The 27,311-nt window shown below is 38.9% G+C and overlaps 2 protein-coding genes across 5 annotated transcripts; both read right to left on the minus strand.

Moving 5' to 3' along the window:
* Positions 1-3,823: 3,823 nt before the first annotated feature.
* LOC149105495 (uncharacterized) lies at positions 3,824-7,683 on the minus strand. The gene is made up of 3 exons (XM_089272363.1): positions 7,489-7,683; positions 5,772-6,116; positions 3,824-5,185 (listed from the first exon to the last, which is right to left on the minus strand). The coding sequence occupies exons 1-3, from the start codon at positions 7,681-7,683 to the stop codon at positions 4,793-4,795; spliced, it is 933 nt and encodes a 310-aa protein (XP_089128489.1). The 3' UTR covers positions 3,824-4,792.
* Positions 7,684-10,094: 2,411 nt separating this feature from the next.
* LOC110055390 (polyunsaturated fatty acid 5-lipoxygenase-like) lies at positions 10,095-26,746 on the minus strand. Of its 4 annotated transcripts, XM_089271860.1 has the most exons (14): positions 26,635-26,746; positions 25,110-25,216; positions 22,666-22,733; positions 19,795-19,918; positions 18,551-19,010; positions 17,101-17,257; positions 15,016-15,122; positions 14,708-14,903; positions 14,005-14,111; positions 13,356-13,610; positions 12,399-12,505; positions 12,050-12,152; positions 11,386-11,604; positions 10,095-10,628 (listed from the first exon to the last, which is right to left on the minus strand). In XM_089271860.1, the coding sequence occupies exons 4-14, from the start codon at positions 19,848-19,850 to the stop codon at positions 10,395-10,397; spliced, it is 2,001 nt and encodes a 666-aa protein (XP_089127986.1). In that variant the 5' UTR covers positions 19,851-19,918; positions 22,666-22,733; positions 25,110-25,216; positions 26,635-26,746; the 3' UTR covers positions 10,095-10,394. The 4 variants fall into 4 exon arrangements, with proteins under 4 accessions (XP_089127986.1, XP_089127988.1, XP_089127987.1 ...); XM_089271862.1 differs by lacking the exon at positions 22,666-22,733; XM_089271861.1 differs by lacking the exon at positions 26,635-26,746 and having other exon boundaries at positions 25,110-25,244.
* Positions 26,747-27,311: the final 565 nt, after the last annotated feature.

Below are 27,311 nucleotides of genomic sequence, written 5' to 3' on the forward strand. Positions count from 1 at the left end.
TCTTAACTAGATTACATAAGGTAGACATGTTTCTGTTCCTTATTTCCTTCAATTTTGCTATAGGAATAATATCGAAAAGTTGAAGACCTCATCTCCGATCTGGATGTTCGTGATACCCTGCACGTCCGCGCATTTCCACTCTAAGTTCATTTTGTCTAGGTATCGCGTTAAGAAGATGTTGATTTTACATTCATCGCGATACTATACAAATTAGTCACCAAACAATGTTTTTCTTACAATTGAATACTCTTGCGGAGTATTGATCAGCTTACACTATCGTTACGTGTGCATGCCATGCCGGCTTGAGGGCAGGCATGCGAATGTAGAGAAGGCTTAAGAGGCCGACGTGCTGTTCACACAGTTTTCGGAATTATGGTAATGCCACTGTTTAGCCGTTGCCTTTACATCTCGAGACCGTCTTTGTTCAATAACCCTAAATAATAGACGCAAATATTGGCTGAGGACTTTGTTTATATTAGTTCGTTTCAGAGTGTCTCGTTTTGATGATGTTAAATAGCATACGGTCATCATTAATTTTTGGCCACCCGCACAACTGAAAACGTTGTAGAGGAAACCGTTACTTTCATTTTCATGGAAGAGGACATTAAAAGAATAAGTGCTATATTACCCACTTTCAAGAATGCCGTTGGTAGCCAATCTAGAGATGACGGGGATCTTTGTTTAACAATATAGCAAAATAGTGTCAAGCCGTAATCACAGCACATCGTTAGTCGGTCCGCGCACAGCGAAGTTTATCATTATCATGTCGCACAATATCAAGATATTTGTCAGTTTATTTATGTATTTGCACTTTTTCACCTTGATGCACGCAATGTGAAGATAAATGGCATATCGTCTGCGAGCTCTCAGAACCAGACTTTATTCATCAGTTACTGCCTCAGGTTATAAATTCGGTTGCACATTTTTCGAAGTTTTCGATAGCCAGACGAATAGCAACGCGAATATTTAAATCGATTTTTTGCTCTTTCTCTGTCTCTTTCGTTCAAACAATAAAATTCAAGCCGTGAGGTCCGAGCAAGAGACATCTAGAAAACGGTCAAGATTGGAGGCGGGACGTGCATTAGGCGATGAAGGCTCACGCTTTCAATTGAGTTGTTGACTTTGGCTCACAAATATCATAAGCTTTTTATTGCGTTTTTATCGACTACAATAGCCGGCTTTAACATTTACACATCAAATAAGAATCTCAAGCATGGCTATCGAGATCAAAGTCTTAGGGATCTGTTTTTATTTTCTTCAAAGCGGTGTCTCATTCTGTCAGTGGAATAAAGATGCAGATGAGAAAATAAAAGAGCTTTTTGGCCCTTTTGTGATATGTTTGTATAATGAATACGTTAGATTTTATAGTCTGCTTTGAAAACATGAAGTAGAGAAGGTAACGTGACACTCTGAAGCAGACTTAAGTTAATTTATATACAGTAGACTCCAAACGCTGTCTCGCGTAAAAAAAAAAAAATCAAAACAAAAATCAACGTCAACAAACATAAAGTGTTTGCCATAGTTATTAATTTCTCAAAGTGTTCCTAACTAAGCAAATTGAATATCAATTTGTCACACGATTCTGGGTGTCAGTTCTAATGTTTATTGCTCCCGAAGTTAAGGAAAGTTGGGCCGAGCTTGAAAACTGGGCGGAATTATCATGAATTAATCACAACAAACAACCAGCCACTTTGCGATGGTCTCGCTTTTGTCTAAAGAACTGATTTCTAAACGTAAGATTACACCTATAAACCATACAGTATAACTCTGGCTACTGACAAACAAAAGACTTTTGAAAGGACTTTAAAAAGGATGTACGTTTATATTGCAGCGGTTAAAAGTTTTAATCAAGGGAAAGTTCATTATTAATTACTGTAGTGTCGTAGTGTCGTTGTAAAGCCTGTGGGATTATGTCGATAACTTTAGGTAATCCTGCCGGAACAACTGTAATGGAATTGCGTTTAGAATGATCTTTAACGGTTTGCGTTACTTCAAGGGATGTTTACGTCGTTATCTCTTAGTTTTAATTACTTGTTGACAAAGTCAGACCTTGTAACAGAGAAAAGGAAGTGCATGCTTTCATCAGTTAATGAAAGTTCTGCAGGATTTAAAGAGCAAATGCTTGGTGAAGCTAAGAAACAAAGAAATCCGTTTGATCGTTGCACACTATAAGCACGCAATAATACCGTTGCCTTAAGAAACTTAACTCGACTATAGAATGCTTTGTAATCGTTACGCATACTTCGATCAAGATTTAACGAATCGCTTTTCCAGTTCTCAGATCGGGTCTCTTCGCAAGCATTAGGCTCCAATCTTTTAACCATTTCCTTAATTCGGGAAATGGCTTTTTTCTTTACGAAATCTTTAAGCCTTATAATACATTTTTTTTAAAGGGGTCGATGAAGCTTAAAATGCTATGCGTGCATGAATGAGATGGAATGTAAATGTGCAAGGGAGTTTTAATTTTCATACTGTTTTCAGGATACCTATCATTAACATGATTAAGGAGACAGTTACAAGAAATCATTTATCCTGAGATAGTTGTATCTTGCTCAAGAGTAGTTTGTAGTTTTCAGCCAACCTGTAGAGCTGAAACTGGCTGAAAAATCATCCATGTAGTGCCTTCTATCCTGAGCTTAATACTGTTAATGACTCAGTGAGTCCAATTTTTGACTTAGGCACAGCCCTCTTTATTCAAATGGCATTTCTTCTGTCGGTAAAAATGTAAAGTATGTATAAAAAGTTCAGTCAAAGGTAGAGTACACATCTGCACCCATAATACGAGTTCGGTTGCACTGCCGTCACAATTAAGGCCAAACATTTGTTATCAAGCTCTTCAGCCTATTTATGTGAATGACGTTAAAACTAATAATTATAATTACTAAATGTGGATAGCGCAGATTTTATGTGAATGGTCAAATGTATATGCGAGGCTGATGAAAGCAAACTTTCAACAAATTCTTTTACTCCAGTATGCCATGATGACAGTTGTATGAATACTACCACATATCACGGAAACAATTTAGCGGCATGTCAATAAACTTCTGGGGCCTGGTAAAGGCTAGTACATTTGGTGATTGCTACATAACTGAATATTTTGTTTTTCATGCCAACTTTCGGTATCCGCCACCTTGGAGGCAGTGCGTGTGTTTCTAGCTAAATGTTTTGGATTGTTTCGTGTATTTTTTTCACGTTTTCAACTGGCAAGCAATGAGTAGATGCACACGAGATGATGTCCTAGAAAGAATTCGGGAAGATTTTGGTGATAAAAAAGACATTTTTGACCATAAAGTCTCGTACAAATCCCTTTTCATGTAGAAAGCCAGTGGCTTCGCAGTGATGGCTATACAGAGTTTATAGCAATGGCAGGTTGGAGATCAATATACGCGAAAAACGTTACGAAGCTAGTACATACAAAGAAACAAACAACAAATATTTTCTGGAAAAAGTTTGCTTGGTAAAGAGGAGTAAATTACATGCCTCACTGGTTTGAAATTTCTGGGAAACGAAAGCTCTTCGAAGAAGGGAAAACACCTTTTAGGTAAAGGCGCCCGATCTGTGCATTTTCGGTGGCTAAGTGGTGGTGTAATATGTTTTTCAGAAGTTAAAGAAAAATACCTGTCAAATATGGTACCTGTATGTATCTGCATGTATTTGTATGTACCCGTATGTTACTCGTAGTACTGGTGTGGTGGTTTAGTGACCATCTTTGTTGCATCATCGCTAACAGTTAAAGCTATCTTGCATTGGGGAGCAAGATTTTTGGAGATTCTTTTTCTCCTGTACAATAAAACCGGCAATAAACTCTTGCTTTCATGGAGTGGTTTATATTACGGGCTTTATTTTGATGTTATAAACCTATTTTGCACCGCACCCAGTGGACACATTTTCTCTTGTTACGTGCTAGACGTAAAAATATTGTGATTTCTCTGGTTTATTGTATAACTACACAATTGCTCACCAAATACACTAAGTTTTAGACTAGCTTTCAAAGTGAGCAATTCTTTCATTAGGTCAATATAGCTAAGGTCCAAAAGTACACACTTGAAAAAAAATGCACTTAAAAATTGTTAGACTCGAATTCAGTGTTGGACAACGAGTTTCAAATCGGTGTTTGTCTTCCATTAATTATAAACGACTCTTTTTTATAATATGTTTGACAGCAACCCAAAATGTGCGTACAGATGGCCTCTAAAATTATTGCAGAATTCTCATACAGATGTAGCCCCAAAACTTTTTTCGGTCTTAGACGTGGAAGTAAGAAAAACGTACTACACGTACATAATTATTTGAGCCACTGTTCTTGAACAAGCATGTTCGGTTCATATGCATGTTGAATAATTCTTAATTTAAAAAAATCAAGTTAAGTCAACTAAAACTGCAAAGTGTGAAGTATGGTAGCAGAGTTGGAGCTGTCTGCCTGGATTAAATGGAAAAATGATAGCAAAGACTGGCTGTATGCATTACTAAAGCTGAAAGAAATAATTATATTCCAAAATGCAATGTTTTAAAGTGGGGATTATTAAAGTGTCTTATTGAAAGACGGAAACCATACTATGCCTTGGAAAATAGACCGTGCACGTTACAAAATGACTGGTATATTATTTTCACTGAATCCTAATCTATGCTACATGTTTTAGCAAATGAATTAGTTTACACTTCATTTCTGTTCCTGCTTATTTGTATCGCATTTGTTGTAAGAACAATCTTTATTTACAGATAGTGACGCGATCATTACTAAACAAACACATTAATTAGTAATCTATTGGAAGCTGTGCGGCTGTTTCTGTTATTAATACGGCTTGTATCTACGGAATGCTTGCCTGTAGGGTACTCTTGCAGCTGCCTTAGAAACAGATCGGAAATTGAACTGATCCGGGTGAAACATGGGTAACTGGAAAGGACGAGAGTGTCTCAACTGTGTTGGCTTGAATGCCAAGGGATGGTTCACTGACGCGGGAGATGTCCGGTAAAGCTGGTCCGACCGGTTTGACTGCACCGTAAGGAAATCGTGCTCAAGGTGTCTAGCGAGACTGACAGGGAATTGCGGTGGTCGTGGGTTCCAACTTTCAATACGAAGTCTGCTCACAGACGGCCCAAACTGGCTTGACGGGTTGGTCTTGCGGATGGAAACTGAAAGTGCTTCTTCCCTTCTAGATTTTGCACGGCGATTCTGAAACCAGTGCTGAAAAGTAATAAAAAATTAGGTGTAATTAACTGAATTGTCAGACTCTACCATGTTATCCTTAGAAATCCTAACCAACCGAACAAAGTAGCTTCTAATGTGTCAAAACATGACACATCTTAACGCTTTTCTTGTCCGGCATATCATTTGGTCGGTATCTAGAAAAAGTCCAAGTTGTGACGGTTTGGTTGTCTTGATAGTATGATCTGGTGGAAATATGGGGATTTTTGTTTGCCTCTGTTACAATTTCTCTTGACCGACAAGGCAAGGATATGTGTACTGTAGCACAGTCTTCCTTTTTATGTAAACATGGTTAAAAAAATATATGTTATGTTGCCTAGACTTGATCCATGAAAATCTATTTGAGCCTCATTCGCGTTTTTGAGGAATCTGAGACATTTCTATCTTCGCCCATGTGACAAACTTGAATTGCAAATGTTTCTAAAATTATAAACTTTCCACAACCCTTTTAAAACTTTTTTTTGTGTAAACGCGCACATTTAGATTTGTTAGTCATTACACTATAGCAAGGTTAACAGTGCAAGTATCCATTTCGTTTTACCTAAACTAAATCAAACGAACTCACCTTCAGACTTCTGGCCGATATCCCGAGTCTCTGCACCAGTTCCTCCTCATCTTCATTCATCAAATATGGCCGCCGCTTGAACGCTCGTTCCAGCTCCCACACTTCGATCGGCGAGAAAGTCGTGCGCTTTCGTTTTATCCTCGCTGTCTGCTTGGCATGCGGCGATGCTTGAGCGGGTTCGCTGTTACAACTGCTGGGGGAGCTTGTGTTGTCAGAACAAGGAGATGATTGTGGGCTGGTATCACGGTAGCCGTGTTGAGGACTTGGAATTCGTACGCGGAGTTCAGAAGACTGTGGGTTTCTCTCTGAAAAAGAAAATTCAACAAGTTCAAAACCATGAACAGATTAAGTCATATACACCGGAAATCTTATTGATATTCCAGGCTTTGATCGCAGCAATACCGTATATATTTATCACGCATGATTTGATTTAGGGTCTACTAATCCAAGTGAGGGAGGCGCGGTGGCCTCATGGTTAGTGCGCTCGTCTCCGGATCGAGCAGTCCGGGTTCGAGCCCTGGCCGGGGACATTGTGTTGTGTTCTTGGGCAAGACACTGTACTCTCACAGTACCTCTCTCCACCCAGGTGTATAAATGGCTACTGGCGAACTTAATCCTGGGGGTAACCCTGCGATGGACTGGCATCCCATCCAGGGGAGAGTAGAAATACTCCTAGTCGCTTCATGCTACAGAAACCGGAATAAGCTCCGGCCTGATGGGCTACTTGGCTCGCATGCAAACTTTACCTTTTTTTAATCCAACTGAGCTAATTCCATCTTCGAAAGTAAATTGCTCTGAGAAATTGTACTGAATCTAACACGGTAAACTAATCCTCTTCACACAATGTTATAAGCTTGGTCCCTGCTCTTGTCGTTTACATATTGTGGCTGTCTTTAAGGTAATTCCATCGAAATAGAATTCACAAAAGATTTTCTCTCAAACTTTACCTGTCGGCTGCTTATATCAAGAGAACTTAAAATTTGAAATAAAAAAGGGGGGTCCTCATATTCATTTAGGAGCAGGAGGACCTTTAATAAACCCCATAATTCCCTAAATTATCTGCTTTCAGAAACGTTTATATTTGAACCATTCACCTTACGCTTTAAGAGAGCAGAAAAATAGAGAGAAAGTTAAGCGAGAAATACAACAACGGAAGTATTGCAGAAAATGTTAAGGAGCAATTTGATGTACGTTTCATGATAAGGGCACTCATATTTAGTCGACAGGGATACAATATGTTCCAGGCACGTAGTGTCCTGGGGCCACATCTTTTACGAGTGCTAGCTATGCTCTCACTTTCCGTAATAATTTTTAACTCTGTGATTGAAACTGGTCCATATTCACTGTATAGAAAGAAGGTGATCTCTGCATTCAAACTAAATAAAAGAATCGTTAGGCCCCGGTACTTTCCGAGGACAAAAAACGATTATTTGTCTGTCGCAAGCCAAGCCGTGTAGAAAAGCCAACATTTTGTTGTGTATGTGCACGCGCTAGATCAATTACATTAATCGTGTCAACAAGAAAGCGTAAGAGTATTCGGATAAGAACGCAGGTTTTAAAATGCAAAATAGTTTCGTCCCACGAAGGCAACTGACGTTCTTAGTACTTTGCTCAGCTTACGCATGAAATGGCAGATATTTTGTGTTACGGGCTCTCAATTAAGTTAATAGCTATGACATTAACGATTTTCACTGCGGTTCAAGTATCAACGAAATACTATGAAGAGAAACTCACCGTTCTTTGGTAAATCTTGATGTTTCATATCATCTTCCAAACCCAGGATCGCGCTGATAGAAAAGGACAGCGACTTGACGGAGACTGGCACCAAGGGCGTTGGACTCAAAGTAAGCGAGCGTCCACCAGGCACAGGATCCTTGATAGAAACAACTGAACGGAATCTCATACACTCCATAATACAAGGTTTTTTGTTGCTATATGCAAGAAAAGTGACCAGTTACTGTTTAATTTCATGGACTGAATGACGATTGCTTCACGGCAAACTTTATTTGTACTTCGCCTGCGGACAAACAAAGGCGGTCCGAGTAAGGCGTTGTTGTCTTGTAACTTTGCCGATAACTGGTGCATAATAGAAGCACTGAAAAGAACATGCATCATAATCATAATAATAATTGACAGTGATCCACATTCGGCAATGTGATACAAAGGGCAGAAATTTCAATCGACCGGCCAAGTTGCAGGCGGTTTCTCTTAAGCTCAGTTCAGCGCGGCTTTTATATTCTGATCCAACTTAACTGGCGGAAAAAAACTGCAATCAAATTGTTTGTTTTAATTTTTTTTATTGCATCCCGGCGGCTTTTCTAGAAAAGAGAGAGCGCACGTTTATGTAATTTATTACTGCCGAGTTCTCAGTTGAAACGTGACTGAAAGAAAACATCTTCGCTCATTCGTATTTTGAACGTACTCTTGCGTATGTGGGAAATTTGAACGAGATCATCAACATTTGATCTAACTTTTTTGTAGCCAAGTTAATCTACAGGCTTTTCGACAATCAAAAGAAACGGCTCAACTTGATGTTACATTTGGCACAGTCTTATTTTCCCTCGTAATAGCATTTGTCATTGCTGCACAGTTGGCCCGTTAGATTTTTTCCTCGTGTTTCAGTTTTCATTCGCAATTTCAAGTCACAATTACAAGGTTTGCTTTCTTTAATACATATATATATATATATATATATATATATATATATATATATATATATATATATATATATATATATATATAAAAGGCAGTTCATAATGATTTTAATTTTCTGCAGGAAAAAAAAAGAAAGGAAGAAAGAAAAGAAAAGAGAACATAGGGTGCTTAATACTGTTCAGATAGCGTCACCCGTCGCCCGCAAAAAATAAAGATTAAGAAATACCTTTCCCCTCCTCACGGAAATCTAATCAATCATACTTTACAAAACTCTTGGCAATAGTACTTTTCAGTTCTTTTCAAGTGAAGTTAATATTTTGGTGAAATACAATGCTTAGAGTTACCAATTATGGCATGGGAATAGAGTTTTAGCTTTACGCTTTAGAACGACATTGTGAAAGATAAAAGAATTGATGGCGTCACATTTTTATGACATCACAAGTACACTTTTCCGAATTATACCAGGATTTTGATGCCAAGAGTGGGTGGAATATTTGCGGTTATTAAAAACTGGATTATTGGATAATGCAATTCAAGAGTTTTCATTGGCTTAGCCATCATGATATGAGTAAGCCCTTATAGAGTGTGTGCATTGTCACGTAATAAAAAATAAAATCAAAAACCATTTAGGGGATAAAGTCAAGAAATTGTGATATTATAGACGATAAATAAAGATGACAGTTCTCCAAGTTTAAGGTGTGTGCACTGTCCCAAAGTTGAGATATTCGTCGAAATGTTCCGCGCAAAACTATACAGCCTAGTATGGAGCCGCCGTGTAGGAGGACCTCCTTAGCCCTCCAATATGGCGGGCGGAAAATAGTGTAAACATGCAGAACTTACTTTGGCTATCTAGACAACTGATTAACTGAACCGAACGAAAAAAAATTTACACAAGCACTTTTCTTAATACTTTAACTCCTAAAATCGCTAAAAAATCACGAGATAAGTGTATATTTTTTGACAAACGCGTTCTTAGCTTCATGTCAGGCACCGCCATAACTCCGACATTGAAAATGCGCTTGTTTCCATACGAAGGACGCTATTGAGCTGGAAAGTTGTAAACAGATATAAATTTGGTACCTCTTTTGCCTGATGAGGATAAAACCTTTAGGGGCTCTTTAGTTTTGGATTTTAGAATTTGATTATGTCACGTGGACACACTCTATACCATGCTCTACAAATATGGTAAGTGCACGCGTAATGTTTCTGGGCATTTTTATTTCATTTTATTTTAGGTTAGTTTTCTATACTTTGGGAGCGTTTTTTTAAAAGAGCAATTATTCCGCTCGCGGTTGTTGGATATGAAATGATTACAGCCAACTCGGCGCCACGCGCCTCGTTGGCTATCTATCATCTTATATCGAACGAGCACTTTTGGAATAATTGCTAATTTTGACGATTTGTTTACGATATTTCATGGATAACGGGAGTGCGCCTATTGATGTCATAAATGCGCGCACGTAATTCGCTGGCTTTGTTATGACAAGCAATCTCACAATTATTAGTAGATTCAAGGGATTTTGTAACAAGGTCAGCTACACGACTCTCCCCATAAAGGATTTAATGAAGTCACTGACGCAAGCTACGCAACTGGAAATGAGACTCTAAACAGAAGGAGTCGGAAAGGAATAATCAAACAAAGCTAATGAAGGCGGCAGTCAAATGGTCTCCCTTTACATTTGTTTTATTTCCCATCAAAACTCTTATACGCCAGCTTTACAAAGGACAATCAGCTTAAAAGTGTCTCCTTTGCAGCTTTTCAAAAGGATTTCTGCGCAATGAAAACCCACACCACCCTTAGTATTGTGTGAAATACCAAATCATGTCCCATATCATATGATTTAATTCAATTTGCCATCTCATGAAACAACAACAACAACCAAAAACATGGCTGTTACCCCTTGATTATTATGCCCTGTGACACTTCGTTTTAGAATCAAGTCGAAAACGATATGTAAAGAAGACGTTTTAGGTCTGAATGCCATTCGGCATCCAAGACGGTAAGTAGTACGGATAGGTCAGATCGCCATTAGCCAGCCGCTTCTTGTCCTCTCTTTCCAAATCAGGCTGAACAGTTTCCCTCAAGCGATTATAGTATTTCCTGACAATTTTCTTTGCTTCTTCGTCATCTAGCTTGTCGTGGTAGTCGAACAAGGTATCGTAACGGAAAGATGCCAGTGCATTCACGAATGCACCCTGGAGCTGAAAAGTTAAAGTATAACAAGCTAATTAACTGCAGTAGCAGAACTTCTCGATAAGATATGGCAGTATAGTATGTGCGGCGCCAAATACAAAGGGTTCGTTTTTTGAACCAGGTTAATTTGGTAAATAATTGTGTATCTTTTTTATTATTTTTTGTCTGAGATAGGTAAGCAGTAGCAGAGCGGCGTCGTGATAAGATATGGCAATATAGTATGTGCGGCACCAAATACAAAGGGTTCGCTTTTTGAACCGGGTTAATTTGGTCATTAATTGTGTATCTATTTTGATTATTTTTGTATGAGATAGGTATGTTTTGCAATAATCTGGGCTGAAATCAGATATGTTGTTGAGATGAATCTATTTTTCCTATTTAAAATCAGGAATGTAAAACCCTTCTGAATTGCTTAGACAAATGGAAGTCATTCATAGTTAGCGTTTTTCCTGTGGGGAGCAAGGTAATGTGTAGTGGTGAGAGCGCTCGCCTGCCACCAATTTGGCTCGATTTAGATTTCGGCCCAGTGCCATATGTGGGTTGAATTTGTTGTTGGTTCTCGCCTTGCTCCTTCTTCGGGTTCTGCGGTTTTCCTTCCTCCACAGAAACTAACATCTCCAAATTCCAATTCGACCAGGGTAGAAGGACCGCACGAAAACCAACTATGGCTGATGTTGCTTCCTCTCTAAATATTATAATTTACATTATCATGTGCACGTACAGGTAGGTCTGAAATATAATGCGAAATTTCCCTGGTACACTTACTGCTGCAGTCTCTCTGTTTGGTAGCCGGTAAGCCGAGAACTCCCCTTCCTTTACTCTGGTGTCATTGTACAGTTTGGTTGGCGTGTCGGGAACGTAGGAACCGTAGTCTGCGAGCTCGTAATTAAGCGCGGTGTGCTGAATTGTCACGTGACAGATGAGGCGGCTGACAAATTCACAGAGTTCTCTCTTTGAATTTAGTTTTGGTGGCAGACCTTCAATCTGTTGAAAAGAAAAAGGCGAGCTCGCTGATAAATGGTATTTGTAAAAATTAAGGAAATTTTCTTGAAGATAGTGTCAGTTGAGTGATTTCCTATAGTCTTGAGTGTATAATAATAGCGATTATAATCAGATTCAGCAGTACCCATTGATCAGTCAAAACGGGGGAATGCGCCGTCGTGTGTGCATAATAAGGCCGCCCGGAATAGAAGAGGTGATGTCGCCTGCTTACGACATTGAACACTTATTTATCAGATTATAATATATATAATTATAACGAAAAAACAAAACAAAACAAAACAAAACAAAGCAAAACAAAACAAAACAAAACAAAACAAAATAAAAGAAAAACAAAAACAAAAACAAAAACAAAAACAAAAACAAAAACAAAAACATACCAGTCAGAAGCATTAACGAAATACATCATATTGTTTGTCCTGATATTTACCCTTCCGATGCCACCATTCTTCCCAGTTCCTTGGATGGACACTTCATTAATGTAGGCTTGAAGTTCATAGTCGCTCTTGACTTGTGCATCAAATTTGTAATACCTAAACAAAAATATTATTTCATCGCAATGAATGGGTGAAGCCGTGACCGAATTAACTGAAAGAGTAATGGAAACTGTTTTACAAAGGATTGGCCTGCTATAAAAGTCTAGAAAGGTCCCAGTCCTTACGTGACAATTTTATTTCAAGCAGAAACGTACGTTCCATGCACATTGTTAAAGGGGCTTTAGTGCGAGTCTCAAAACTGCTCCTTTCGGAAGATTTTTTTTTTGGGATTGTTTCACTTACAGGTCGACGTAATCCTTTACCATGGACTCGATAACATCTAAAAGCTTTTCGCCATCATCTCGGTAAGGAAAATACGGTAGGAGGTCCTTGTCATCCACTCCTCGTTTCTTTAAAAGCAAACCAAACTCAGCAGTTAAAATTGCTTCCAAAGGATCAATAATAATAATAATAATAAAATATTTATATAGCGCCAATATCCTAAAAGTTCAAAAGCGCTTTACAGTTAGAAATATTAAAAACACTTAAGACAAATAAAGTAAAAATTAAAAAAATGTCGTTAAAAAGTTATAAAAATGCTTTCTTAAAAAGGAACGTTTTTAGTTTATGTTTAAAAAGGGACACTGAGGAGCTGTTCTTGATGTCAGACGGAAGAGTGTTCCAAAGTGTAGGAGCTGCTACAGAGAAAGATCTTGCGCCATATGTTTTCAAATTGAAGTATTTTCTTCCCGGTATGTGGTTTGAAGGCAACTTTTGTGTTGAATTCTAATTAAAGCCGTTCAGTTCAAAGGATCGATGACAAATTGTCAGACAAGAAAACGTAGAAGAGCCAAAAAGGGGGGAAAATACTATGATTACATGTACATGTAGGGAGCAAAAAGTGTCCGCGCTGACTAAAACCGTTCATAACTTCGCTTTCAGTATTTTAGTAGAGGTACCAGAATTTGTAAATTTATTTGAAATTTTTGAAGAGTAACTTAAAAGCCGAGGTTTGCTCTTTTAGTGGCAAAATACGTAATTAAGGCCGTCTCAGCTACAAAATAAAAATTCAAACAACCTAAAAGCTAGAGCTTTGAAGCAATTATCAGTTGCTAAAGATTCATATTGACGAAGTTTGAAAAAATCGAATATTTCGAGCTATCGCTCCCTGGGTCGTAGAAAATCAAAAAAAAAAAAAAATAGCCTGGTTTAAATGGGGTAACTCGATTTAAAGTTTTTTAGTTTAAAGTTTTGCTGTACCTTGATGTTACCCCTGAAATCTGTCACTTGCCATGTAGACAATGGACGTACGGCTCGAATCAGTCTTTTTGCTCCTGCCTCTCCGTATCCAAAGAGTTTCGACATAAAGCCGAGCTGGTGTGTTAGCGCAGGAGTTCCAAACGTGTTAGGAACAATGACCTCACGGCAGTGATACTTGAGTATTTGGTGCAGTGGATGTAAACGTGGCAACGTTCGCTTTAAGCAGACACAAAATGGCTCTACAAAATAATGGATCTGTAACAAAAGCATAGTTTGGCAGATTTTGGCAGAAATTGTACAATTGAAAAATGAGGCTTGCGGGTAGCAGCAAGTTAAATCCGTGAGCCTCACTTACATTGCACATTTTCTAACGCAGGATTTTAGTCATATCATGCATGTATTTCTTGTGGGTAATTTGTACTATAAGGGTTTAGTATAAAATAATTAAGTTCCATCTTTGTACCTCGTAGTATAATCCTGACGAGGTCTCACCTAGCAGACGAAACCGGTCGATTAATAAACTCAGTAATGCAAGGTAGATTACTAGTTGTTGCTGCGTGCTGCCCACAAGTCTCCTTATTTCAAAATATTAGAATTCTTGTATACCTTGGCCATAAATTCAGAGCGTTGAAGACACACATGTTGATACCTTAGCGAGATGCTCGACCATTTGCGAATATCCTAGGTCCGTGAGTTGTAAATTCAGCTTGGCAATCATCCAGTTGTCTCCATCTTTGGGTGTAAACACCCTTGAATCTAGCGGAAACAGAGTTATTTCAGCATAGTTTTAGAGGAAAAATGCGCTACAAATATGCACAGATAATCTTAAATCTACCTGTGAATACGAACAGTGCATGTAGACGAAAAAAAAAAAAAAAAACCCTCTGAAAAAACTTCAGTAAAACCTCTCAATGGTTACGAGGTGTCTTCGTAAGCTAGGAGTAAAACCTCAAAGGGAATTTAGATGTGTTGAGAGTCTCGCAGGTTCAAAAGCAAAATCAAGGCCTCAATTAATGGAGTAGTTTTATTTGAGAAATTGCTACACTAGAACCAAATTAAAGGATGTTATTACGAATCTAGCTTGCAGGCGCGCAGTTTTAATCTGAAAAAAAAACACCCGCATGATTTTTTCAAGTTTTGCCATTGGGCCTGGGAAAAATAGTTAGAGATTCACAGCAATAAGTTTTACTATCAGTAGTTCACTTTATACCTTCATTTTGGTATCCTAGGCGCATTTTTTATATGGCAAAAGGTAATGGCACATGATAAACTCTAGTGTATAAAAAAGATGCACTTCTTGGATAAAAGAAAACGGTCTTAATTCTTCTGAGTATGTATAAGTTCTAACCTACCCGGTTTGTAATCCATTTGTATGGCAACAGGCACAAGTTCATTAGATCGGCCTCTTTTCGCAGAAGCAAAAACGGCAATTGGAGAAAAAAAGTCCCACATAGCCCTTCTAGGGTCATGATCAGTCTTGTCCTGTGCTCGTTCCATGTCGTCACACAACTCATAACGGAGAGCGTAGATGCGACCTTGTTTCATGGCCTAAAAATGTAAAGTAACATTTCACTACAATCCAGACTTTTCTCAAACAAAATATAATTAGTTTCAAGAAGTGAACGCCCTTCAGCTCTATGGCAAAATACAAAATACATACAGCTTCAATTGAATCTGTATTCCTCAGAGCGGCCTGCACAGCAGAGTCCCAGTCAAAAGTAGGATTTAGTGTTGTCTTCAATTTGTTCCAGTCCAGTCCTACCGCGTCTGAGAATGTAAAACCCGATTATATTAGGAGCCATAATCGGGGACGGAGACCGTAAGTCTTGGGATCCGCGCGCACCTATCATATGGGAGAATTTTTCTATTTTTAGAGCAAATTGCGCCATCCTAATGTCTTATATCCGCGCTGATCTACGCACATGTCGGGGGCTCTACTCGCGTGGATGTTGTCACGTTGCCTGATCAAACGGTGAGAGTGGCGAGATTCTCTTCCAGATTTTTCACAGCGATTTCAGGGAATAAGGCAGGGAATAAGAACCAGGGCTCTTATATGCAGTTCTATGCTCTGAGCTAATGGAAAAGGTGAGTTTTTCAAAGTCGAAAACAAGACTCCAATTTCGCGCTGTGAATGAATAATATCTACTCGAGCTAGTTGGGTTTGTTCTGTAATCAAAAGTTATGTAAGAAAACTCTTTACTGTGGTATCGAGTTAATTTGTGAGTTTCCCGAACAATGCTAAAATCATAACCAAACCCTGTTTTTGATAGTTTCGTATTGTTTCTGTTTGTTTGGCGAGTTTGCAAAAGTTTTTGAAAGGAAAGTCTGACGCATACATTAAGTAGCTCATTTCCATAGTGCAGCGCGAACACTTTCAAGTCCGAGTCGGTGTTTTCAATTGTCAACAAATCTTGACAAAGATTTCTTTCGTTGTCCGTGCTGAGATACTGCAACAATTTCACCAACACCGAAAGGCTACTAACATCACGTGCTTTTCTTTAACATAGTGAAATTTTACACTGCGAAAATAAAATAGACAAGGAGTTTTGCTGGCTCAATCAATAGACAAGGAGTTTTGATAACTCAACCAACTCAATCGTTACTTGAGTTGGTTAAAAAAGCGTCATCGTAACTTTGCTGATTATTTCTGCCGTATTCACACATTTTCAGCTAAGCTTTTAATATGTTCTCAAACATTTATCAACCTTAAACATATTTAAGAACTAGAGATATTATATGAGTTCGATGTAAGTTTTCACACGAAAGTGTGGAAGTGCAATTGTCATGTTTTACTGTCTATACAAAACACGCATCGGCGGGCGCTCTTATTCATCGACAACAGACAATTTATTGGATTTTTACATAAACAAAACGGAGCAGCATCTACAGACATAAACTTTATAGTCACTTATCGCGCCTTGATAAAATACAAAGCGTTGCTTACAATTCAGTCGAAACTCAAACTTGCAATTATTATTATTTTTACGTTTCGGGCGAGATAGACTCTGGCGAAATCCTCGCAAGCGTGTGGTAAGAGAAGGGAAACTTTGAAGTCCTGAAACGCTGCTATATCCAAATATATCCAACTAGCTTTTTGCTGTGTTATGGAAAAGCTGTTAATCTTCAACATATGTGAAACTTCGAGTGGAGTAATGTGGAGCTCTTGTAAAAGAAGCAGCGGAACACAACTTGGTCAGTGATATAAAGCGGGACATATCTAAATTCGGCAGTCTTACTTCACTCAAGCTGGAGCAGCTTACGACGAAAACACTGAAGCGAAATTCCAACAGACATGAACGTATTGAGTTGTGGGCCAAAAGCATCAAACATTTTGGGAATTTCGGACGCCATTTCCTCCGCGCTACATCCGCAAAAATCCTCGCAGCATGTACGCGCGTGTACCGCACATGATGGCGCAATTTGTTCTAAAAATAGAAAAAATGGTCCCATATCATAGGGACAGCCCCAATACTAGAAATGGTGCGCGCTTACGGTCTCCGTCCCCGATTATGGTTCCTGATTATATTTATTCTTCAAATTTGACTTTACATAGGGAATAAAGAGACCACAACATTACGTCTCTAAGTGTTATTGTAGCTATATGTTTTGCTTTTTCTTGTCTTGTCTTACTGAGTCGGACATCTCGTTCAGCTTGGCGTATAGATTTGCTTACATGTGCACAAGGTTCTATTGGAACAACGTACTTGCTCGGGAGTATGATTGGTTACCAAGGTAACAGTCTTACCTTCGTCGTGATTGGTCACTCTTTGGATCGACATTGGATTAGTTCCAGCCAGGCGCTGCTGAGCAAATAACTTGTCGCTGATCCATTTGGGCTTGTTGTTATTAAAGTCCTCGTGACGGGAGGGCAATTTCGTATACTTCTCCAGTTTCTTAGTTAACTAATTGAGATAGAAAGGCACCTAATTGGTGAAATCAGTCTAAAAATCTTATACTGACATCATCATAATCATCATCATCATCATCATCATCATCACCAGCACCAGCACCAGCACCAACACCAGCACCAGCACCAGCACCACCGCCACCACCACCACCATCACCACCACCATCACCACCATCACCACCACCTCCACTACCACCAGCATCTTTACTATCATCATCATCACCAGCACCAGCACCAGCACCAGTACCAGCACCAGCACCAGCACCAGCACCAGCACCAGCACCAGCACCAGCACCAGCACCAGCACCAACGCCACACCACTACCATCACCACCACCACCATCACCACCATCTCCACTACAACCACCTCCACTATCACCAGCATCTTTACTATCATCATCATCACCACCGCCAGTACCAGCACCAGCACCAGCACCAGTACCAGCACCAGCACCAGTACCAGCACCAGCACCAGCACCAGCACCAACGCCACCACTACTACCATCACCACCACCACCATCACCACCATCTCCACTACAACCACCTCCACTATCACCAGCATCTTTACTATCATCATCATCACCACCGCCAGTACCAGCACCAGTACCAGCACCAGCACCAGCACCAGTACCAGCACCAGCACCAGCACCAGCACCAGCACCAACGCCACCACCACTACCATCACCACCACCACCATCACCACCATCTCCACTACAACCACCTCCACTATCACCAGCATCTTTACTATCATCATCATCACCACCGCCAGTACCAGCACCAGCACCAGTACCAGCACCAGCACCAGTACCAGCACCAGTACCAGCACCAGCACCAGCACCAGCACCAGCACCAGCACCAGCACCAGCACCAGCACCAGCACCAGCACCAGCACCAGCACCAGCACCAGCACCACCGCTACCACCATTATCTTTACCATCATCATCACCGTCATCATTATTATCATCATCAACATTACCATCATTATCACCATTACCATTTCTATCATCGATCATCATCTGGCAAATATTACAAGAGAAAAATCAAGGGAGATTTCTCGGTTGGTCAATGTTCTTGGTTTTATTGGTCTCTCAAATCCACCCATTAAAATTTTGTTAGAAAGATTACCTGATTTTCTTTAATTCGTACACCTTTCTGCAAAGTGCACGCAGATATGCCGCATTCCAACAGCATCAACCGTGGTACACTTCGTAGACTCACAAGTTTCTCCGAAGTGGAGAAGAGTTGTTGTTAGTTAATTATAAATTAAAGAAAAAAAGACGTGTATTTACCAGTCCCTTATTTTCCATCGCATTCTGGAACCAATCTGTCACCTTCAGATATTCCGAGATGTCGTTGATCTCCTTTTTTAAGTTGTTTGTCAATCCATATTTCACAACAGATCCTATGGCCTCGGCTGCCTGCAGTAGATAGTGATGCGTGTAATCACTCATGAATGGATCGGCTAGAGCAATTATTCTCAGCTCTACCGGATTGGTGCTTAGAAGGGCAAATCCATTCAATTCATCCTGGCGCTTTAGCCTGTAAATCAACTTGTTCTTGTCGACGGGGATATTCCTGAGAACTTTACAGCCGATTAAATTGTTGTGCTGAGGTAGGGAGACGCCACAGGCGGGAGGAAACTTCGGGAGTTCAATCTTGGGAAGCTTCGGAAGCTCTGGAAGCTTTGGAAGCTTTGGAAGCTTTGGAAGCTTTGGCAGCTTTGGAAGCTTAAAAAATCCTGATGTATAGCTAGATCAATAAAAAGAAGAATATTAATAGTTAAGATTGATATGTGGCATTCCTTCCCTTGACTTTAGAGCGGTGTTTTGTTTTCAAATATTACAAGAAAATATGTGTAATCCAAACACCAGAGAACATTGTTATTTTTCAAGGTTTTGGTACTCGCATGCCTGCTACGTAAGCTAGGCTATTCGGAAAGTTGAGTATCCTGGTATCTCAGTTTTAAAAATTCAACTTTTATAGCAATATTTTGCAGTTTTAGTGTTAAGCTCTTATTGCGAAGTGTTTTTTGATTCTGCCATTTGCGAATTATTGACTTATGTAGAACCTTTTTGTAACTTTATTTTTTTCATCGGTAAACGGCATTTTTACTTGCCTTTATATGTATTTTTTGTTTCAATCGAATCATATCGTATAAGAATATGCTCTTTGACTTCAGGTTAAGGAATCTCCTCGATAAAATGGATTTCAATTGTCTGTGCATTCATTTAACTTCGACGAGCAATCTTGTTTAATTTGCTGTTTATCCACAGTCACCGAGATGCACGGAACCGCCTAAAACAACGGTACCGCGAGATCCGTGAAATTCGACAAACATTTTGCGAGACCCATGATTTATGAAGGACCATTTGCCACCTCTAACATCGTGATAAAGTAAAAAAAAGCGTCAGTTAGCACTTCACGTGGTTATGAGTAGCTTGCAAAGCACTCGGCTGCAAATGATTTGGTAGAGAAGTGGTCGATCGCTTATTTACTTGAAACAACTACAAAACTGAATGTAAGCACATTATACCTTGGGGCTACGATTAAGCCTACTGTTAAGGAAACCAAGACAGTCGAAAGTTGCATTTCTCCAAAGTGCTCAAAGGAGTATCCTAGTGCCGAGATTAGTTCTAGATGCACAGTGCTTGAAGTTCCTAATTTTGACAAGAGAAGAGAGTGGGGTTAGCTAAAGTGGTATTCCGTTGTCTTCGCTGTACGGTTTAATTTTTTTTATTTCTTGCGATCGTGTAAATCAATCAATCAATCAATCAATCAATCAATCAATCAATCAATCAATCAATCAATCAATCAATAACTACACAAGATATACATAAAATAAATAACATGGAATTATTTAAAATAGTAAATAATTCAACTGCTTAAATGTTAGACCAATAATCGTGGACAAAAGTCCTTGGGACACTTATGTAATGTAACGAATTATCTGTGTTTTAGAACTGAAGTTTGAAAAGAACGCTGCTATATCTTTTAAAAACACGTTGCCGTGCCCCCTCCCCACCCAACACAATGTTGAAAATCAGTTGAAATTGCATAATACTAGTTTTCAACATGGTATGGGGAGTAGGGGCGAGGTTAGGCAGGTGAAGTCGTATTGGCGTCTGACGTGTGTGCAAAAGCGCCAAAAGTGCAAATTTGTCCCAAGACTTTTGTCCATAATTGTAGGTATTTGTTTTTTCTTTGTGCTTATTTTTGTATGAGTGGCTTTAAGGTGGCTCAAAACAGTTTCAAGCTCTTAGATTTTGATGGGTCGTTATAACTACTCTTTACCACTTGATGCTATAATCATGGCACCAAAATACTGCCTAATCATTGGTGAACACGTTGTTATTTTCGTGACACAATGGGTACCATAGCAACAGTATGACCTGCTAAAAACACCCTTAATTACAGCTTTAGGGGCTTATAATGCAAAAAGCGCACGGTGAAATTCTTTTATATTATCAAATTTTGATAAGCATGATAAGGTGCAACTTTTGGCAGACTTTTAAAACATTCTCTACATAGGCTTTAGGACCACCTTAAATTTTTAAAAAAAACTTTAAAGTCGCTCTGAACCCTATGTACAGAATTTTTTGAAATTCTGCCAAAATTTCCGTCTCCAATGAAATAAATCACTCCGCTTGATTAGTATCTCCATGTATCACAAATGTGGTGCTAAGAATGTCAAGAATGTCTGTAAAATTGTTTTTGGATTAGGGATTTGGGTACTTTATTATAGTCAACTAAAGCTACCTTAACTAAGATATTAAGAAAGAGTTTTGCATTCCGTGCTTCCCCTCGACTGGTGTTTGAATGCGCCATTTTTTCTTTTTTCATGGGGGTAATGGAGGAGGGGGGATAACACGGTCTGATTCCTCGATGTGACGTCACAGGCACAATGTACTGAATTTTGGGGTGGACACGCAGTGATGACAAACGAGACAAACGATGGGAGAGAGAAAAACATTATTGAGATACATGTGGAGGGTGAACGCTGTAAATAACTGTGTCAATAGGAAAGACAACACAGAGGGAAAATAATACCCCCATCGGGCCATTGTCTCCTTCGCTGACAACATTGGTTGACATATTGTCCGTTTTCTATCAATACATGTCATATATCGCTGTTTTTATGGCTTGCATTGTTTGATTGTGAGGAGGTTACGAGCGCTTTATCTAAACAGAACTTTCTACTATGTGGGAAAGGTTTATGAATTGCGGCAAATATGAAGAGTACCCCCCATCAATGGTCTGATTATATTTTCTGTTTCCTAAGACAAGCCATTCTTAATTTTGGTAACTTTTCTTGGCCAGCTCACTGACTGGATTTCGAAGAAAAAGAGTTTTATGTTAAAAGCAAACCGACTTGTAAAAGTTATTGTAACACTGACTTTCTTGGTAAACCCTGTTCCTGTCGTATCAGTACGTTACCGGTAACTTGGCATCTGCATCAAACTGAGTTTTTAATTTGGATGTAGCCGTAGATTGAATTCTGACACCTTTATTCGAGCCAAAAAATTCTATATTTGCACAATATGTTGTTCGTAACTCGAATACAACGCATCTGGGTTGACTTACAATTTTGACGGAGCACGCCGTGTATTTCACAATCCATACAACCTTCCGATGAAAGAAGCGAGGCTCATTTGTGCCCTTTCAATCGTATCTTACCGCAGTCAAGTTTTCAAAGAAAAAAGACAAAATAGAACTTGGGATCTTCATACCGGGCCTCACCCTCGGATGATTAGTAAAAAAAGAAAAATGGAGTTGTGATTAAAAACGTAAAATTGTGCATAGATCGCCTTGATGATAAGTAAGTGTCTCTGATCTTAGAGCAAGCTGCTTGTTTTTTAGTGTCATGGCGATACAAATTGATTCATGATGAACGATTTAAGGGATAGCAGTATTACAAGACTTTCAGAAATTCATTACCTGACGCTCAGTTCGATCAGATCTATGATTTTGAAGTTTTGATAGCTTTTGCTGTACTCTTTACCTGATCCAATTTCGCTTGATTTGCTGTTACTAGAACTGTTACAATACCGTAAACTGCCGCTTACACGCCCCCTTCGCCCGCTCAAGGCCCATCTATCTCTAAACGAAAAGATACATTCGGTTACAAGTCCCCCCGGATATACGCCCCCTTCTAGCTTTCCTTGTTTTGAATTCGTTTTGTTATGATTGTCTAGATCTTAATCAAAAACCAGTAACTGAAAAACCTATTTTGATCAAAACAGCCATAGCTCGTTTTGAAACGTGTTTTTTTTATTATTATTATTCTGGTTATAAGCCCCCCCCCCCCCCCCCTCCTCCGTTTATATGCCCATCTAAAAGCCCTCACGAAGTTGGATAAGTCCAGGGAGTTTACGGTGTACGCTAAGATAATAACTAAATGTCTTACGCTTCTTTTCCGTTTGCCGTCGACAGATAATTTGTTTCTGTTAATTACAGTGGCGATGTTCTGTGTACCTGAATTTGAAACACAGAGAAGTGAACACTATTAATTGAGAATCAGTTGAATCGGTACCTGAACCGAATTTCATTCGTCTCGAAACTTAAGTTATTTAAAAGGTGCTACTTTGAAGTGCCACGACGTCCAATGGACTATTCAAACACAAACATTAATTAAACTCGGACCCAAGACTAATCTATTTATCTACAATGTTTAGATAGTTAATAAAAACACTTCTTTTGAAAACCAGCCCCAGCAAATACCAACTTCCGGCCTTGTCCTTTTATAGTTCACGCTTGAAACCTCCTTTACTGTAACCTGGGTGTTGGGAGAGTAAAACCCTCATCTAGAACAAAGGGCCTATCTCGATCTTCAACGGGAGAAAAACGCATTTTTTTTAAAATTCACACGACAACTTGACTGTTGCTAATTGCTGCGGGTTTTATTTACACGATTTAATTAATTGTACCTCAGACTTTTCATAAGCTCGTAGCAGGTGGCGAACTAGCTCAGTCAAAATTGGTTTTAAGAAATAGTTTGGCATCCCATGGCGCTATTTATACGAAAATTTCGCGGCTTTCTAAAATTTCCTCGTCGTCGATAATAGAGAAAAAGAACAAGATTTGAATGGAATGATTAGTCTTGTGTCTGATGTCTGGCGGTCAATAGCGTCAGACAGTGACTGTTTTCAATCAACACACCCACGCTTTAGTTTCCATTTTGAATTTAATTGTGTTCTTTTATAATCAGCGTGCTATTAAAGTGTGGAGCGTGTCACAGTTAAAGAGTTAGGTCGACTAGATAAGAACGAAAGCAAAACGTTAACAATCACTTTTCAATTGGCTCATAAAGATTTTGTTTTATTAAGTTTGTTTGCTCGTTAATAATTACTCGATCCGAGGACATAATATTCAGAACGAGATCTGATTATATTATGCATATGCAAATATAAAAGAAAATGCTTCTTTCCTAAGAGAACCAGTCGGTTGTAAAATGTTTTATCTGCTCGCTGTTTTGTCAAGAACGAGTTTCAGGTTACAGAAATAAGAGTGAATTGACTCGAATTGACTCGTAATCTGCTCGTCAGTAGTTGCAACCCGTTACCCTGATGTCTTTGGCCGTGTTACCCATGCCCATATTTTTCTCGTATCAGAGTTAAACGGAACTCAGTCACAGTTTGCGCACATGGAAAAGTTTAGCTTCAATTTTTCAACTTGGTCGTTTGTAATCCGTGTTAATCTTCTCCATTCTTAGCCATCCTTGTTCCTCTATGGTTTATCATTATTTCTTTGGTGTTTTTCTATCTTATTAAACTGTTATTTTCAGGTTTCCTACCATTTAAAGGCAATTTTGTATGTGGCGAAAATAACTCAAAATACCGTGACTGAGCGCCTTTAAAGGAACTTTTCCTTTAAGCATACCGGATCATTCCTGAGAAAACAGGAGTACGTCCTGCACAATCCAAGATTAAAGCAGACCGACCCATTGGATACAAACATTTTTTACTTTCAATGCAAATTGTCTGTGTATTCACGAAATGTACTGTAAACGCAGCCTAATTCAGTTAAGACAAAGCAATAATTCTTATTTTAGAAATGCAAACTGTTTTTCGAATATACCGTGGTTTCAGTTGCTTTGTACGATAGAAAAAATAAATAAAATAAAACCAAATCAAAGCTTTATTTCTACCGGGCCCTCTTCTGGATGAAAAGAAATTTGGTATTCAATTTATAACAGTATACAAAAGGCCGAAAATAAATACAAGAATTAAGTATCCTAATAGTTTTTAACATCATGGGTGTACATAAGAATTCCTTCTTGATGAAAACGACTCCTCGACACCTTCATGACGTTTTGTCCAGATGTAGGGGCGTTTATTGTTCGCAAAGGAAGACGAGTTGTTGGAATATTTGTATTTTAGATAATTAGTTTCTGTCTTCTAAGCACCGATAACTAATTTGATGCCACTGGTCTCACACCGTTTGATTTCTCGAAAATATGCTTTTTTCGATGACAACCGAACTTGTTCGCATTCTATTCCGTGTGCAGTCTATAGCTAATTTGTTTCGATACCTCACAAGAGTGTACTGGAGCTGGCTTCATAAATTGAAAACAAACCGAAGAAAGCAATATCAGGGGAAGAGAAATGGCCGAGGGACAATCCAACACTCGAAGTGCTGCAATGAACTGTTGAAGTCGCTGAGTTGGGTCGAAGTTTATTATTCTCAAAGGACTCTAAAAATTTTCTCCAACCATTATCGAAAAGTTTCAAGATATTGCATGGTTGACCCAAACACAAATAATTATTGAACGTATTAACCCAGAGATAACAAAGTTACTGTTTCCTTGTAGTTGTACGTATAAAAAGTAAATGCAATTGAAAGTCTACTTACTGTATCTCTTGAGACTTCACTCTTAAAACTTGTCTCTATAAACCACCCAGGTGAAAGACGTGTAAAAGTCGATATCTGGTGGACCCTAGTGTGAGGCTCTTATATGCCTAGAACAAGAGATGTATTCTTATCAAGCCCAAAACACATTCTTTATTTCACATAACAACTTAGGTCGTTGCCAAGAAAGAGTTTTACCCTCAGTGTTGCCGATTATCCAAATGTATTTTTATTTAGACAGTCTTATCCCCTGGGGCATATGCCGCCTGGATGTTTCATTTGTACGGCTGTGTGGGAGGTACTATTTTGTCAAATGAATACCGAGGGTAAATAACGATTTTATTATTGTCATTATCGTCCTTATTTTTATCAAATTTAAGATTTTCTATTACCATTCTTACTAGCTTTTAGGGTTGCGCCTCGCATGGGTAACTTTATTTTCCCGTTCGCGCAATTCCTATTGGTCCTTTTTTTCTTTTAATTATATTGTAATTTTGTGACCAATAAAGTTGATAGATATATTATGGCGTGCCTCCGAAGTGTCAGTTTACCAAATTTATGAGCAAGTAAGTCGTTAGTGATCTAACGCGTTTAGAGACGGAGAAGAATTTTTGAGAAGAAATAAATGATTTGCGCAAGGTTTTCCTCATTGATGGTATTGACAGACATCAGATGTTTTCTGTATTTAAAGTGTCGCGCTGTTTAGTTTAGTGTATTTAACTTGACTGGCCATATTGGCGGAAGATGTCTGTCTTTCATTGTTAGACCTTTGCTGTTTTATTGTACCTATGAATTTTGCCTTATTTGGTAATATTTGCTCCTCATGAAGCACATCAATCTTTGAGGAGCGTGCGACGATAGAGAAGTCAATAAGAACGGTACCAGAAAAAATGAGGACAAAAAAAAACAACAAAAAAACACACACACACACACACACACAAAAAGAAACATAGATAGGGAGAGGCGAACCGAGAGCAGCCATTCTCACTAGGTCAATTGTACGTTGTATTTTTCGATCGATTTTCTTTCTCGTATATTCCCAGTTTAATACTATTACGTTATCAAGGAAAACTGATTTTTACCACAGCTGATTCTTGTTTCTTAAGGGCAAGCAGTCCGTTGTGAAGCGTTTTTCTCACATTTTAAGCCAGAACGAGTTTCGAGTGAAAGCTGAATCAAATGACTTGTCAACTAATATAAACACCAACACCGATGTTTTGTGATAATCCCCCCCTTTTTTTGTAAAAGTGGTAATTCGATTTAATGTGTGTGCTTACCTTTTATTCCGGGCCCTTGAACAAAGTCAAGGAGAAAGCAAAGCGAATTTTAGCCACATTGAGTAATAAACATTTCCTCACAGGCGAAACAGTAATTGTATCATATTTTCCCAAAAGCTCATATAAAGCTAATCCCAATAAAAATAAAAGCATCGTAACTAGGTTTAAGTAAGAATTTTATCTTTTCGAGGCGTCGTTAACCTAGTAATGGTCACGAAAACAGGTAAAAGATGTGTGGCATCGTAACTTACCACCATGTCTCTTTATACTCCACTCTTAAAGATTCGATCGTTCTCAGCAAACTGGTTTGTATTCTCGGTGGGTGCCAATTACCTAATGCGAGGATTCTGCACTTGAAAACAAAAAGATGTAAATGCAACAGGTAGAGTTGACATTCTTTATTTCACATAACTACCAGGCTGTTGTTAAGAACTGCATTACGTGGCTCCCGCCCACATATAGCCGAATGCGGTAAATTCACTAGCAAAGGTAAATAAATCCTTATACAACTTCTTAGATATCAGTTCACATTGATAAAAATGTGTACGTAGAACAAGTGATAAAAACTTGATAAAAACTGCGCAAAAAAAGACTCTTGTGTTCAGAACTGTAACGCAGAAGTGGGCGGTTGGGGGAGGGGGAGGGGGTTGAAAACAAACGTTGTTTATGTCAGGATCTTGATGGCAAGGTTGTTCAGTATCACTTGTTATCAACATGATATGTTTTGCACGGTGAATTCACTGACTTGGTTCTCGGGTGCGACTTAAGCGATTGAATTTATCTCTACTACTAATGAAATCATCGCTTAAGTTAGAAGGGTACCTCGTTTAATTTCTTTATGTAACAATCCTCCTTGAATCAGAGTGCAACTATGTCTTTAGCGGCGCAATAGCCGTCAAGTTTTGTGTGATTTTTTTTGTAACATTGC

The sequence above is a fragment of the Orbicella faveolata genome, unplaced genomic scaffold, assembly GCF_042242905.1.
Source record: "Orbicella faveolata isolate gen_17 unplaced genomic scaffold, um_ofav_v1 contig_34, whole genome shotgun sequence".
In the NCBI taxonomy this organism is placed as follows: domain Eukaryota; kingdom Metazoa; phylum Cnidaria; class Anthozoa; order Scleractinia; family Merulinidae; genus Orbicella; species Orbicella faveolata.